The sequence below is a fragment of the Pipistrellus kuhlii genome, unplaced genomic scaffold (genome assembly GCF_014108245.1).
Source record: "Pipistrellus kuhlii isolate mPipKuh1 unplaced genomic scaffold, mPipKuh1.p scaffold_m20_p_18, whole genome shotgun sequence".
Lineage (NCBI taxonomy): Eukaryota > Metazoa > Chordata > Mammalia > Chiroptera > Vespertilionidae > Pipistrellus > Pipistrellus kuhlii.
In genome coordinates this window covers 21878107-21893649 of record NW_023425493.1, presented here as the reverse complement: position 1 = coordinate 21893649, position 15543 = coordinate 21878107, and the positions used below count along the sequence as shown (strand labels likewise).

Here is a 15543-nt window from a genome sequence, read left to right as displayed (position 1 = left end):
ATAAGAGAGTCACTACACTGAGAATGTGGAGGGAAGGGTCATGGAGTTGAAATTCAGGGGATAGTAAGAGAGACCAGGGAAAAGCTGGAGATGGCAGGAAGATAAGATGACAAGATGCACAGAAGGGCCATAACAAGGGGGAAGCGGCTGGGAAAGGGCAACTGGATTCAAAATCAAGGGAAAACAGATGTACGAAGTTCACACTGAGGACAGCACCTTTTGTCTTTGGTTCTGCCTTACCGATGTAGAAAGTCAAGTACACCATTGAAATGCAAAGAATGACGCTAGTCAGCGTGTTGCTAAATAGGTCGGTCAGTATGAACTGAATGATTCTTGCACTCCAATATCCAATTATTATGCTCCCCACAATGTGAATGACAAAGTCCAGGAGTACATGGAACTCTAAAAGAAAAGAAAATGAGAAGAAGAAAGAAGTTGAACTTCTGTTTCTTTTGTTGATGGTATTTGTGTCTACCTACTTTGGTTTGCTCATTTTTTGAGTGGAGACCTTGATCTTCAGCAGATGGGCGTTTCCCAGGAAAGGCTGACAGGAGAGACTCTCTGGAGATTTCCCTCACCCTCTGCAGCCCGAGGCTTGTTCATCCAAGGACAGCCCCCAGGAGCCAGTCTGGGAGAATTCTGTGAAAAGCCCGTGACAAGCTGGAAAGTGAATGTCCATCCAAAAGATACCTGACTGTCCATCCAAATTCAAATGTTTTACAAAGGACGTCAGGGCCAAGCAAACCTTGTCCAGGATCCTCACCAACCTGCAGTCCCTTTGTGGCTCCTGCCCCCAGGCCTAGTGGCATTTGAGAACTATAGAGAGGGAAATTTTCTAGAGTCACAATAACTGGGGGCAGTAGTGACAATTAATGAGCAGGTTTCAAGGCAATGCCATTGGCAGTTCTACATAATAAAGATTGCCCATCCTAAATGCCTGTCGAGAAGCACCACAAACACCTCTGTAATCCCAACATTTCTTTCTCCTCCTAGCCCTCCCCCTTCCCACATTTCAGGAGGGTGGATGCCTTTTGCTTGTTCATGCTGTGATTGTTTTTCTTTTCTACTCTGCTGTTACCATATCTGGAATCCTAGCGGAGACCATGTGCTCCACAGCCCAGTGAACTTGAATCACAGGAATCTGACTATTAGCACTTTAAGGACCTGACACTCCAGTACTGCCCTGAACCACTCTGCTTTCACCAGCACCACGCCAGATCTTCACATCCAGCCTCTGAGATCCAGGTTGATCCGGGAAAGAAGGAAATCTGAGCCAACTGGGGAAATGTGCGTGTTTGTGTGTGGGTGTGCACATGCATATTGGGGGAGATGAAAGAAGTTAGCATTCTTTCCCCCTTCGTGTCCAAGAAAAGACCTAGATGGCCTCTAGTTATTTTCTTGTTGCCTGATATGCTGTTTTAATTGGTCCAAGAGTAAGTATAGAAAAAGAGGTAAAGATATCTCGAATGTGTTTTAATTTCAGTATGAACTGAAATGCACCCGGTAAGCCCAATTTTAAAAAAATATACAGACAAAAAAAAAAAAAAAAAAAAAAGTTCTTACCCTTAAACACAAACATGTAAACTAAGTTGTTTCGAAGAATTCCAAAAAAAATGCTTGTGACGCCACAGATGATCATGGATTCTCCTCGAATGATATCAGTATACATTTTGGAAATGCCTGGAAAAGGAAATATGGTACATGAAAATGATGCTCTTGCACAAGAAACACAAAGGCAGAAGAGGAAGAATATGCTAGAAACAAAAGAAGGCAGCCATGCCTGGGATAGGTCTGTAAGATGGTTGCAGTCACCAGGTTTTAATTCCTCCACTGCGCCTTCTCTATCTCTAACGGCAAAGGGACGCAGCCATGGCGCTCCTTGAAGTGTCCATGGACTCAAACCAGGTTTGAGCTTCAGACTGAGTCAAAACACTTCTCAGGACACTACATTTGGCTTGAGTAAACATGAATAATTAGACTCAAAAGAATCATGTCTTAGAAATAAGTACAAAATGCAACCCAGCTATTACACTTTTTAAAAAATATATTTTTTTAATTGATTTTTTTACAGAGAGGATGAGAGAGGGATAGAGTCAGAAACATTGATGGGAGAGAAACATGAATTAGCTGCCTCCTGCATAACCCCCACTGGGGATGTACCCACAACCAAGGTACATGCCCTTGACCGGAATTGAACCCAGGACCCTTCAGTCTGCAGGTCGACACTCTATCCACCAGTCAGGGCCCAGCTATTACACTCTTATGCGTGCATCAAAGAGAATTGAAAGCATGTGTCTACACAAAAATCTGTACATGAATGTTCACAGCAGCATTACTCACAATAATAAAGGTGAAACAACCCACAGTCCATCAGCTGATGAGTGGATAAACATCTGTGGTCTCTCTCTCCAATGGAATATCATTCATCCACCAAAAGGAATGAAGTCAGCTATTGATGAACCTTACAAACATTACATTAAGTGAAAGAAGCCAGACACCAAAATCACACATTGTATGGTTTAATTTATATGAAATGGCCAGAATAGGCAAATTTTTCTTACTAGGAAAAAAGGTTCTTAGGTCCAGAACCCATGTACCACTGAGCATTTTTGACACAGAGAAAATACCAACTAAGAGCCAAGTACCTTTGCTAGTTTTCTTTTCAAGAAATAGGCCTTCTATTCTACTCCTTTGCTGAAAACATTTCTTAATATGGAAGCTGCAATAACTAATTAGAGTATATAGTTTATTATAGCCCCTGAGAGAAAAGAGACTGCATAAAAGGGAGCAGGAAGAGAAGGAGGTGAGTAAAACAAGGGGGAAATACCAACTACTAAAAGAGGACAGATGAAGAAAAGATAGAAAAAAAAAATTGTACTTAGAAAATAAAGAGAAAGAAAAGAAGACAGGGCCAGATTCTTTGAGAATTTAGAATATTACCATCACCAGTGTCTTAAAACCTCCTGTTTTCCCAACTGTAGGGATAAAAATGGGTGTAAAAATGGGAATATCACTTGCTAGAAAGCTTGGAGACCACCCACTCCAATCATAGGCAATATATTTCCATAAAATTATAACCTGAAAATTGGTTAGGGACATATTTCTGAGTCCAAAACCAGAAACATAGCATCTAACCACTTCATGTTTGTATTGCTGAGTTAATAAAATGTGACAAAGGAGGATATTTCAGCATGAAATCATCTTTTACCAAATAAGATAAGATGGGATGCTTATATTGAATAACATAGTTGCCAGATTATACTCTTATCTGTTTTCTTTAAATCAACCACAACCACCCACCCAAGCCTAGCTCATCCAAAATGGAGTTCCAGCCGGAACCGGTTAGGCTCAGTGGATAGAGCATTGGCCTGTGGACTGAGGAGTTCCAGGTTCGATTCCGGTCAAGGGCATGTACCTTGGTTGCGGGCACATCCGCAATGCGGGCACATCTGCAGGAGGCAGCTGATCGATGTTTCTCTTTCATCAATGTTTCTAACTCTCTATCCTTCTTCCTTCCTCTCTGTAAAAAAGCAATAAAATATGTTTTAAAAAACAAAAAAACAAAATGGAGTTCCAACTAGAGGTAGCGAGGCTTTGAAAACGTTTCACTGGAGTAAAGCACCATAAGTCTTTACTTAAAGTCTCTATAGCTTAGAATTCAGTAGAATGGAATAAGAATGCTAATTTTTATCACCTTCTTTTTGGGGGGGAAAAAATTTTTTTTTTTTGAGATTAGAATTGGTGTTGTTTAACCCTGATCCTGAGTGGCCTTATTTACATTGTGCCCTTCAAGTCAATCAAGGCTCCATCTCCAAGAATTGCAGCACAAACACCTACTCCGCTGGGTGCACAATTTGTCAAGAAAAATATCATCAGAAGCAGATAATTTGTCATCATATCTTCAAGATATCAGAGAGTAATACGTCCGACGTACCGATCGTTTTCAGGGTATTCACAGAGTGAATAGGATCTATGATGCCCAGTGTCATGCTGAAGATCAGGCAGCATTGCAGATCCCACTCGGCCTTATTGAATTTTATAACCACATATCCCACTATGATGAATGCCGAGGAGAAGCTAATGAATCCAGTTAATATGACCTGTGGAACCAATTCATTACACAGCATTAGTTTAGGTATCTAAAGATGGCATGACTGCATGTACTTGCGTAAGAAGCACATCTTGGTTACATATTTTTTGTTGTTATTGTTAATCCTCACCAGAGGATATTTTTTTCCATTGATTTCTAGAGAGAGTGGAAGGGAATGGGAGAGACCGAGAGAGAGAGAGAAAGACATTGACATGAGAGAGACGCATCTATTGGCTGCCTCCTGCACACACCTGACCGGGAGCCGGGGATCGAACCTGCAACCAGGACACATGCCTTTGACTGGAATTGAACCCCCAGCCCCTCAGTCCTTGGGCCAACACTTTAACCATTGAAAAAACTGGCTAGGCTGGTTACATCCTATATAATAAAAGCGTAATAGGCTAAGTGTCCGACTGATCAGTTGACTGTTCAGTGGACTGCCCAACCAGTTGCTATGATGTGTACTGACCATCAGGGGACAGATGCTCTGATGGGTAGGTTAGTTTGCTGCTAGGGTCCAGCTGATTGGGACTGGAAGAGGGGCAGACACACCCTGAAGCCCTCCTGCAGTCCCTCCCCGGCTGGCCAGCCTCCATTAGTTGGGACAGGGCAAGACAGCCCCAATTGGTCCCGATCACTGGCCAGGCCAAGGGACCCCATCGTTCACAAATTTGTGCACCAGGCCGCTAGTATTTTATACAATTCCTCTGGAAGGTCGCTTCAAAATGTATTCTAGTTTACCGCCCACAAAGAAACCATCCCTTCCAAACAAGTGAGATTCTATCTTATTGTTAAAAGACCGATTCCCGCCAAAACCAGTTTGGCTCAGTGGATAGAGCATCAGCCTGCGGACTGAAGTGTCCCTGGTTCAGTTTCGGTCAGGGGCATGTACCTTGGTTGTGGGCACATCACCAGTAGGGGGTGTGCAAGAGGCAGCTGATCGATGATTCTCTCTCATCGATGTTTCTAACTCTGTCCTTCTCTCTTCCTCTCTGTAAAAAATCAATAAAATATATTAATTAAAAAAAAAAAGAAAGAAAAGACAGATTCCCCAAGATTTCTTGTTGTTCTTCCAGCTCAAGAGTTCTCAAGATCAAAATGATGATCTTAAAATGGAATGCAAACTTCTCCCACGGCTTTGTAAAACATTTCCTGGTTTCTTCAGTGTCGCCATCTGCTGGGCTCCAAGTAGAAAGAGAAGGACAGTAAAGGGCAAAAGAACATGCCAGCTGACTGGGGTACCTGGTTAAGGGCATTCTAAAGGAACCTTATTTAGCAAACTTCTGTACAGCACATTTCAATGGCCAAACTTTTCTAAGGCTACCACATATTCAGAGATGCTGGAAAATGTGGTATTTTACCGGGGGCCCCCTACCATACTGAGAGTGTACCCCCACGTCCTGCATGGTTCAGGGTTCAGGTTCAGAGTTTGGGATCTGGAGGAGGCTGCACACAAATTAAAGAGACTAGACAAGAAAATAACTAATTTGGGAATTGGGGGCCAGATGGAAGCCCAAGAGAGGACTCAGCTTTGCTCTGGTCCCTTCTATTCAGGTTTGGGATCCACCTATAGCCCTCAGGCAGGCAATTTCCAGTAACAGGCAAACTATCTTATCAGCAAGGATTTATGTACATAAGACCAAAAGGTGGAAGTTGCTTCAGCTATCTTTGTCTCAACTGGACAGTGGGTGTGTGGCTCTAACCCTTGCCAGAGCCTCAAGGTTGACCAGCCTTTGGACTCCTTGTCCACACCTCTCTGCTAGTGAAGGCAACGGGCAGCTTCTAACACCATACCAAACAAACAATAGTAAGTTCCTGTTAGTGAGGGGAAAGGGATAATGCATATCAAATAGGCCATCGGCTGGCTGTGGCTGCCTCAGAAACAGAAATAGAATGGAAATAGAAGAGACAAAAAATATATAAAGAAAAGTGAATCAGCCGAAACCAGTTTGGCTCAGTGGATAGAGCGTTGGCCTATGGACTGAAGGATCCCGGGTTCGATTCCTTCAGGGGCATGTACCTTGGTTGCGGGCACATCCCCCAGTGGGGGGTGTGCAGGAGGCAGTTGATCGATGATTCTCTCTCACTGATGTTTCTAACTCTCTATCCCTCTCTATTCCTCTCTGTAAAAAAAAAAAAAAAAAAAAAAAAAAAAAAAAAAAATCAATAAAAATATATTTTAAAAAAAGAAAAATGAATCAACTTGATTGAGAAGAAAGTGTGAGAAAAAGCAAAGGGACATGCTAACTACAGAGTCCAAAAACTATATGGGAGAAATAAAGCTAAATCCATTTCCTTTTACTTTTAAAATTTTATTTTTAATTCAAAAACAGTAAAATTAATTATTTTGGTGTACTGTTACATGAGTTTTGACAAATGCATACAAGTCATTTAGCCAGGACCTCAGTTAAAAACAAAGCAGAGCCCTGGCCAGGTGGCACAGTTGGTTGGAGCATCATTCCTGTGCACCTTGAAAAGGTGGCAGGTTCAGTTCCTGGTCAAGGCACATACCTAGGCTGCAGGTGTGGTCCCCAGTCCGAGCATGTGTAAGAGGCAACTGATTAATGTTTCTTTCTCTCTCTTCCTCTTCCTCTCTCTACAATCAATTTTTTAAATATTTTTTAAAATAAACCAGATCCATGTCCTATGCTGCTTTGTAGTCAATTTCTTCCCTCGTCCCCAGTCCCTGGGAACCCATGATCTGTTCTCCACACCTATAGTTTTGCTGTTACTGGAAGGAAGGCATATGAATGGAATTGTACAACATGTGGCCTTTGAGTCTGGGTTTCTTTCTCTAGCCTTTGAAAGTCTTCCATGTAGTTCCTGTCAGATGTTGTTTGTTGTTGCTGAGTGATATTCTATTACCATACCAAACTCCATAAGTAACAAAACAATCTACTGAATAAATTCAGGCCCTGTACTCAACAATTAGAGAATATACATTTTTGGAAAACACAGAACATTTGGAAAACTGATCACAAACGAGACCCCAAAGCAAATCTCCACAAATCACAAGAGTTTATATTCAAAGCACATTCTCTGGCTGCACTGTGGGGGAAGAAATAATAATAAAAAGCCATATTTGGAAATTTTAAAGTAATTTCAAAATGATTAACAGGTTAAGGAAAAAGTATATTAAAACTTAGGTAGGATTTGTATGATACTAAAAATACTAGTAATCAAATCATGTAGGATTACACTAAAAGAGTAGTTACAGGAAAATTTAAAACCTTAAATGTACCAAGTACAAAAAATAAGTAAGCTAAAAACGAAACAAACTAATATCTAACTCAAGATGTTAGGAGAGGGGATCAAAACCAAACCAAAGAAAATAAAATGTTCTTTGAAAGGAAAAATAAATTAGTCTGGCAAGTATGATTAAGGAAAAAAAAGAGAGAGAAAAAGAGAGAGAGAGAGAGAGAGAGAGAGAGAGAGAGAGAGAGAGAGAGAGAGAGAGAGAGAAGGCACAAAATAAAACACCCAAACAATCTTAGCAACAAAAGCTGTACAGTTGAGATTAAGTCTGCTGTGAAATTAGAATCCAGGTTCTGCCATTTGTCAGCCTGGTTTGTGACCTCTGAGCCGCAGTCTGTTTATACGTCAAAGAGAGATGGCATTTCCTCAAGCACAGTGGTCACTCGGCAAATAGTCATCTCTCCTCCCTCCCCTCAGCTCTCTCTAATTACTGGTTCTGCAGAACGAGGAAGGCACAACAACTAAAAGTGTGGGATTTGTGACTTACGTAGTACCTTTCTTTACAGACAATCATATTCTCTGTCAACATGAATAAAAATTGACCATAATTTCTTTTCTTTTTATTTTTTAAAATGTATTTTTATTGATTTCAGAGAGGAAGGGAGAGGGAGAGAGAGATAAAAACATCAATTATGAGAGAGACTCACTGATTGGCTGCCTCCTACACACCCCACACTGGGGATGGAGTCCACAACCCGGGCATGTGCCCTGACGGGAAATTGAACCATGACCTCCTGGTTCATAGGTCAACGCTCAACCGCTGAGCCACACTGCCTGGGCAACCATAATTTCTTTTAAAAATGTGTTCTTACCTGCCAAAGCACATTCTTGAGGATATAAAAATCCACGTCCAAGGCAGCCATAAATATAATTAAAGGTGAAACATAACAATAAAGTGAAAAACTTGGAGTTCTTAGAAGAGCATAGACAACTTGATGTACCTAAATCAACAAAAGCAAACAAATTAGTTTGCTGCCATTCTGAGGAGTTAGAAATCTGGTTGAAGGTATGTCAATCAGCATATTTTAGAATAATCCAATTTGCAATTTGTGAGGATTATCTGCAAGGCCAGGCCTGGGGGCCCAGGAGACATTCTTGATCTAACTGTCCCCGGTGTCTTGTATGTGTTAGCCTTGTCAGCAGAGAATTGTGTGGGCTTGGGCTGCATGCATATTGCTTGTGTAAGCAATCAGTGTTTTCAAAAGTGAAACCCCTACGATTGGAGATCTCTGAGATGATTTTACGTGGTTCACAGATAAGTATTTTTTATTAGACATTTATTCTAATTTGCATTAAGAGGGGAGGAAACCCCTTGCACAGACATTTGCTTAGGATTTAAAAACCTTTCAGTGTATTTATATTATATACGATGTGTGTCGTATACACTGAATGGTCAGATTATTATGATCTCTGAACACATAATAATCTGGCCACTCAGTGTATATCCTATATAATAAAAGGCTAATATGCAAATTGTCCCCTCTACCAGGAGTTCAACCAGCAGGCAGGCCAGCCAACCACCTATGTCCTCTACCCCTGGCCAGGCTGGCTGGACCCCACCCATGCACAAATTCATGCACCAGGCCTCTAAAAATATACATATATATAAAGACAACAGTCCGGAAGAAGCCAGTCTATGTCCAGGGGCAAGAAACCAGGGCAGGACTCCAAAGGAAGACGAAGAAGACCCATTCGCAATCACATTGTCCACACTTAGAAATCAGTACTTTTTCTTAAGCACCTCTAATTTATGTCTCCTTTACCGAACAGTTTTTCATTTTAAAAAACACTACTGTCAGATGATTGCTTTTCAGCAGCTGTTCACATTAAAAAAAAAAAATCTATACATTCAGATGGGTGGAAGTGGACCTTGTTTTATGTCCTTTTTATTTTATTTACTCTCTAGCTTCTGGCATATACATCACCTGAATAAAACTGTAGGCCAGGTGTCCTATCACAAATCCTGCTATAGAGAGAACTGCCAAGACAGTAACTTCAGAATTCTTTATAAAGGACCTCAGAAATCCTAAAGAAATAAATGTATGTGTTATTTAGACATCAGGTATAGTTTCAAAATGGTTTCATATCCCCTCGCTCTAGTTATTTAAGTTTAAAGTTACTCTGAGTGTCGTATAATTATGAATAAATAATTTAACAGGGGGGAAAAAAACTTCCTCTGAATGTCATTTCATAACAAATTCCGCTTTTTAAATATAAGATACACAGAATGAGGTGAATTTGGAAAATTACAGGTGAATTTGGAAAATTCTGAAGTGCCAAAAACCTCCCATTTGCCCACCCAGTGTCACTTACCTATGGATCTACTGAGGAGAAATTATGGAAAGTCAAACTCCATTGCTACGCAGTACACTATATATTAATAATTACTCATCCTGAGCTAAAGCCACATAGATGCTATAATTTTCCTAAAAGCCAGAAGTACTTTTATTTTTTTTTATTTTTTTTATTTTATTTTTTTCAGAAGTACTTTTAAACTGAGTTCTAACCACAGTGAAAACTGCCTTCACCAGGTAAGTAACAAAAGATACTTGCTAACTCTGTCTATGTGCATTTTCTTGCCTTGAAAAGGCGCTGCTCTACCTTGTCTGCTCACTGCCTCCAGAAGTATCATATATAGACTATCATCCAATGAAGGGGTGCCCCAGGCGACATTCATTGGCATTTTAGATCCTGCCTTTATTGACATCCAACTGCAGGTCAAGCCAAATCAATAAATATGTATTGGCTACTTCCTATTTGTGAAGCCAGACAAAGATGTGTTCCTCGAACTATTTCTGCCATGCCCTTGACTGCTGGAGCACTTATCTCTTTGGATTCATCGAAGCTCTAGAACTAATGAAATTCATGGTCACCGGACCTCCTGGTAGCAACAGGGACCCAGGTCATTAGTGAATATCCTAAAGACCTAATACAATGAGTAAAATGGAAGTTTAGGTTTGTTTGCTTCTTTATAATCTTCCTAGTTCCAGAAAAAGATTTTTTTAAATTCTTTATTGGTTAAAGTTATTACATGAATCTCCTTCCCCCCTCCCATTGACCTCTCCCCTGTCACCCCCTCCCCCAAGCGCAAGTCCTCCCCTCCCCCCCCCCAATGTCTGTGTCCATTGGTTTTCCTCATATGCATGCATACAAGTCCTTTGGTTGATCTCTTACCCCCTCAAACCTCCCTCGCCCCCCTCCCCCAACTTCCCTCATAGGTTGTACAGTCTATTTGATGCTTCTATGTCTCTGGTTCTATCTTTGTTCCATCAGTTTATGTTGTTCGTTATATTCTACAAATGAGTGAGATCATCTGATATCTTTATCTGACTGGCTTATTTCGCTTAGCATAATGCTCTCTTATCCACCCAGAAAGGATTTTAAAGTGGCTGACATTTCCCCCAAATTAACATTTTTAAAGGGAACTGGACACTTCTTTTCATCACTAGCATTGAATGGTGGAGCCAAGCACCTGCGTTTCTGAGTGCTGCTTCATGTGCATGGACATGGTTCACCACACATGCTGGATTCCTCATAACCAGCCGTGTCAGGGCCCTTCCTGGGGAGGCCGCTCCCAATCCCTTCAGCCGGGGGTGGGATGGCGGTTCATCTTCCCACTGCATCTATGCAAACTGTGCACTGTCTGTCTAGGCTCCGTGTGCCCCAAGTGCCCTCCCCTCGTCCCAGCGATTTTGGTCAGGTGTAGAGGCAGCGGAAGGCCTCCTGCATGGAGAGGGCCGCCCATGCCTTTTATTACACTGACCACCCTGCGTCGTACTGCTCTGCTGGCCACTGCCCCAGGCGAGAGCTCCTGAAGGTTCAGGTCTGTCTCATTCGCCTCTGCCGACCACACTGCTGTGCTCCGCCAGGGTCACTGTGCAAAGGGACACGGTGTAGGTGCTGCTTATAATTAAAGGGAGCTGGAGGGACAGCATTCACTCCCATCTTATGATTGCATGCGACCCTTCTTTTAATGTAGTTGTGCTTACTTTCTGCACTGACAAAGGCCGAAAGGGCAGGGGAAAGGTAGGATTTAAAAACCGCCACGTAGCCCTAGCTGGCATGGCTTGGTAGGGATAGAGAATCAGCCTGAACTGAAAGGTCCCAGGTTCAGTTCTAGTCAAGGGCACATGCCCAGGATGCAGACCAATCCCCGGTAGGAGATCAATGATCTCCTCTGATCCTTAATGCTTCTATCTCTCTCTCCCTCTCCCTTCCTCTCTGAAATCAATAAAAAATACTTTTTTTAAAAAAAATAATAAGTAAAAGCCGTTACTTACCTCCCAAAACAGTAATGAAACATACAAGCATTGTAAAATACCCATGCACGAAAGTGTAGTCAGCCGACCTTCCACAGAGCAAATCCGGTGAGGAACTAGTATCTTTTAACTCCCAGAAGGTATTATTCATTTTTCAACACTGCTTTTTCAGTCCTTCCTTGAGGAACTCCTAGGTGAGTTATTACTGATACTTGCACGGTTACACACCAACCTGTGGTGATATGCAAAAAGGAGGAAGTGAGACTTGCCAGGAGCCCACGCACACACATCCTTTCTTTCCACTGAGGATTGGACCTCACTCAGATCCCAGCTCATTTCTCGCCACAGGGCACCTACCCAGACCTCCTGTTGCAACTTGTGCTCTGGGACCTCATGCAGGAAACAAACAGCAGTGTCAGTGCTGCTCTGCCGCTGCCTGCCCCTCAGGGAGGGCTTGTGTGTGTGGATTTCTACACTTCCCGCTGTTAGATATGGTGATGTGTTTGCCTCCCCCTCTGGACAGTGAGTTTCCCAAGGGCTAGGGCTGGATATTAATTTTCCTGAAGGCTTTGGACAGCGCATGGCACACAATAGGCTCTCCCTGAACATGTGATGAACTGAGTCTGTGAGGGGGCACTGCCTTCATGGGTACAAATCATTCTGGAATTCCCTTCTCCTACTGCAACCCCATGGCCCCTTTTCCTCTCTAGGACCCTCCAAAACCAAAATGGCAAACAGAAAACAAGGTCAAAGTTGAGTCACACCAGTTAAGTGGGGGTGGTAAGGTCTATGAATAGCCCGAAAACAAAGGAAAAAACTAAAGTATGAGGTATCTGTGAGTGAATTAGAAAAAGTCCCCTCTCCTGACCGCAGGGCACATGGCTTGACATGTGAACAACAGTCTGGTTTCAGCCTCCACACCCCCAGGTCCTTGTGTGGCACAGGACCTGCATGGCGGTCCTGAGAAGGACTCCTTCTGTTTTATTTTTCCTTGTGGCTAGTCTTAACCTGAAAATTCCTAGAGGCTCCTGAAGTATTCCCAATAATATTTAGAGCTGGCCTACAAAGCACAGTGATTCCCGTTGGAAGCAGAGGGTGGGCCAGAAATGAGAGTTAAAACGATACGTCTTCAAATCACTTCACCTGTCTTTAGGTCCTTGGCATCGTCACATCCTGTATCTCCAGCTTCACTCTCAAATCAAGTTCTCCAAAAACTACCAAGACCAGTGGTATCTTTCGAGGCTCAGCGGTTCCAAACTGAAATCCAGATGAAGGCTGTTAAAAACCACCAAGAACAACGCTCACTCAAGCCCTGCGACTGTTTGCCAGGGTCAGTACTGCCAACTGTTATCACCCTGAAAGCCATTTCCATGCCCAATTCCTATTGGTTTCTTGCCAACTCACTTTCATTCTGATTGGCTACATACACCATCCCCACCTCCAATCCAGAAGCAGCTAAGTGATCCAATTCCAGGGAAGCTTGTATTGCTTACTGCTCAAGCTGTGTCTGTACCAGCAACTGTCTTAACTGATTTTCCTTGCCTGACATAATAGCTGACCTGGTCATTGACCATGTAGACAGAACCTCCTCCTAAATTTTTAAAAAGATATACTCTGTTTTTCTTTCTTCAACCCTAACCCTTTTCAATACTGCCTTGTCTCCCCTCTGACTTTTCATTCATCCTTTTCTATTTCCTTTTTCTATCATTCCTTTCTTTTCAACGGGAGTTTCTCACTCCCATTTTCCTCCTTGACTCCTATTTTTCATTGGCTTTTGGTCCAATTTGAAGAAACAATCTCACCTGCTTTCATCGGAGAAGAAATGCACCCCAAGTTCTGTGATGCCTTACTTATACATTTTTGCCTCAACTCTGATCACAAAAAACAAATTCAGTATAAATTTAATCTGATGAACATTAATCAATCTGTAGTTTTCTTTCAAAGAAGTTACTTTGTCATAATGAAATTCTACTCTCTCATTCCTATCTAACCCTCCGTGTTCACATGCGTAAGCAGTCATGTGGCATCCAAGGTGAATGTCCCAGATGAAACTAGATATGCTGTCCTGGCGCTGGTTGTGTGCAGTGGGAGTGGGAGTGGGGCGGGGCTCTGGCACAGCACAGTGTGGAGAGTGGCATTCGGGGCTCATTTTTGTAAAGGTGACCAAGCTCTATTGATGAATGAAGACCAGTGAGTTCTATTAGTCAGGTAGCACCCAATGAGAATTCATTCAACTCTTATTATCTTATAGGCTCTTTAGATGTGAAGAGAAACAAGACCAAACCCCTACCCACAAAAAGCGCACGATTCACAAGGGAGACATGTGAAAGGTTACACAGAACACAGCATGAGGCTGTTAGCACCATGGTTATCCCCAAAGCACGTGGATTCCTTCTCCCTAACGTTAGGGATACAGAGGCCGTGGGTGGGGGGTTACAGAGTGCTCCGCCCGGGGTAGGAACTGACTTTCTTGCTTCCAGACGCGTTGAGGTATAATTGACATGTAAAATTATAAGACAGGATTGACTTTGGAAAAGTCAAGCTGGAGGCAAGATGGAAAACAGGAGGTGGTGTCTTAGTCTGCTTGGGCTGCTATATAACAAAAAAACTATATCAGGTAATTATAAGCAAAAAAAACACACAAAAAACAAAACAAAACATTTTTTTCTTTCTGTTCTGGAGGCTGGGAAGTCCAAGATTGTGGTGCCTGCAGATTCGGTGTCTGGCGAGAGCCGGCTTCCCAGATGCTGTAACCTCACTCGGTGCTGGGGCCCAAATATGGGGCCCATTTATGCGGGCTCTGCCCACATGACCGAATCACCTCCCCAAGGCCCCACCTCCTCGCCTACCGTATTGGCATTACATTTCAACACAGGAATTTGGGAGAAACTCAAACACAGCAACTGGTGAAAGAGGGGGAAGTTTGTAAGAATGTACAGCAAACATGTCAAACTCGCAGCCCAGGGGCCTCACTGCTAATATTTTTGCTGTGGCCCAGCCAATATAACAGAATGTAAGAGATGTTTTAATAAAAATGTTGTAACTTAATTTTTACAGTCTCCTGTTACATGTAATTAGAGGCCCAACGTAAGAAATCTGTGCAAGAGTGGGTCTTCCTTTCCCCAGCTGCCGGCCGAGGCTTCCCCCCCGCACCCGAGCTTCCCTCCAGCTCTGGCTTCATCCGTCCGGGAGGTCATCTGGAAGGACGTCCGGGAGGACATCCAGTCTAATTAGCATATTACACTTTTATTATTATAGATGATTAATCACTACAATGTTTGAATAACTGATTACTTATAATCGTGTTGCATTCATTTCCCTTATTCGCTTCTCCACTAATACCAGCAGCGAACATTTTAGCAGCTGATGGGCACCTCATTAGTCTTGGACTGACTTGTTTGGTGTGTGTAACAGGAAATGTTTCACTTTCAGACAATAAGAAAAATAGGTTTATTTGCGATACGCTTATTAATTTGTGCAGTTATTCAGTGTCTGGTAAGTTAATGTTCAAGAAAGAATACTAATTTTTATTAAAATGTTCTATTTTATGTTAACAATTATTTATTTCGGCCCTTTGTATTCAGCATGTCTCTATAGAAATAAACCTACATTTCTTTTTTTTTTAAAGCTTTTTCTTCTTGAAAAAAATTTTTTTTCTTTATTGATTTCAGAGAGGGAGAGAGCGATAGAAACATCAATGATGAGAATCATTGATAGGCTGCCTCCTACACGCCCCCTACTGGGGCCTGAGCCCGAAATCCGTGCCCTTGGCTGGAATCGAACCTGGGACCCTTCAGTCCACAAGCTGACACGTTATCCACTGAGACAATCTGGTTAGGGCAAACTACATTTGTATGAAAATTGAAGCCTTTGGGGGTTTTTTGAGGCCCACATAAACTTAAACCTTGTTTATTTGGCCCGTGTTAAGTCTTTGAGATT

General features: G+C 42.4%; 1 protein-coding gene across 1 annotated transcript in view; it reads right to left on the bottom strand.

The window, feature by feature from the left end:
* SLC9C2 (solute carrier family 9 member C2 (putative)) overlaps window positions 1–11921 on the bottom strand; it is a 59756-nt gene extending 47835 nt beyond the window's left edge. The window contains exons 1-6 of the mRNA XM_045583221.1: window positions 11626–11921; window positions 9271–9371; window positions 8158–8286; window positions 3935–4100; window positions 1564–1680; window positions 241–402 (exon numbers count right to left, since the gene is read on the bottom strand). Coding sequence (XP_045439177.1) covers window positions 241–402; window positions 1564–1680; window positions 3935–4100; window positions 8158–8286; window positions 9271–9371; window positions 11626–11755 — 805 coding nt within the window. The 5' untranslated portion in view covers window positions 11756–11921. The remainder of the gene's footprint in view (window positions 1–240; window positions 403–1563; window positions 1681–3934; window positions 4101–8157; window positions 8287–9270; window positions 9372–11625) is intronic.
* Between the last annotated feature and the right edge of the window lie 3622 nt (window positions 11922–15543).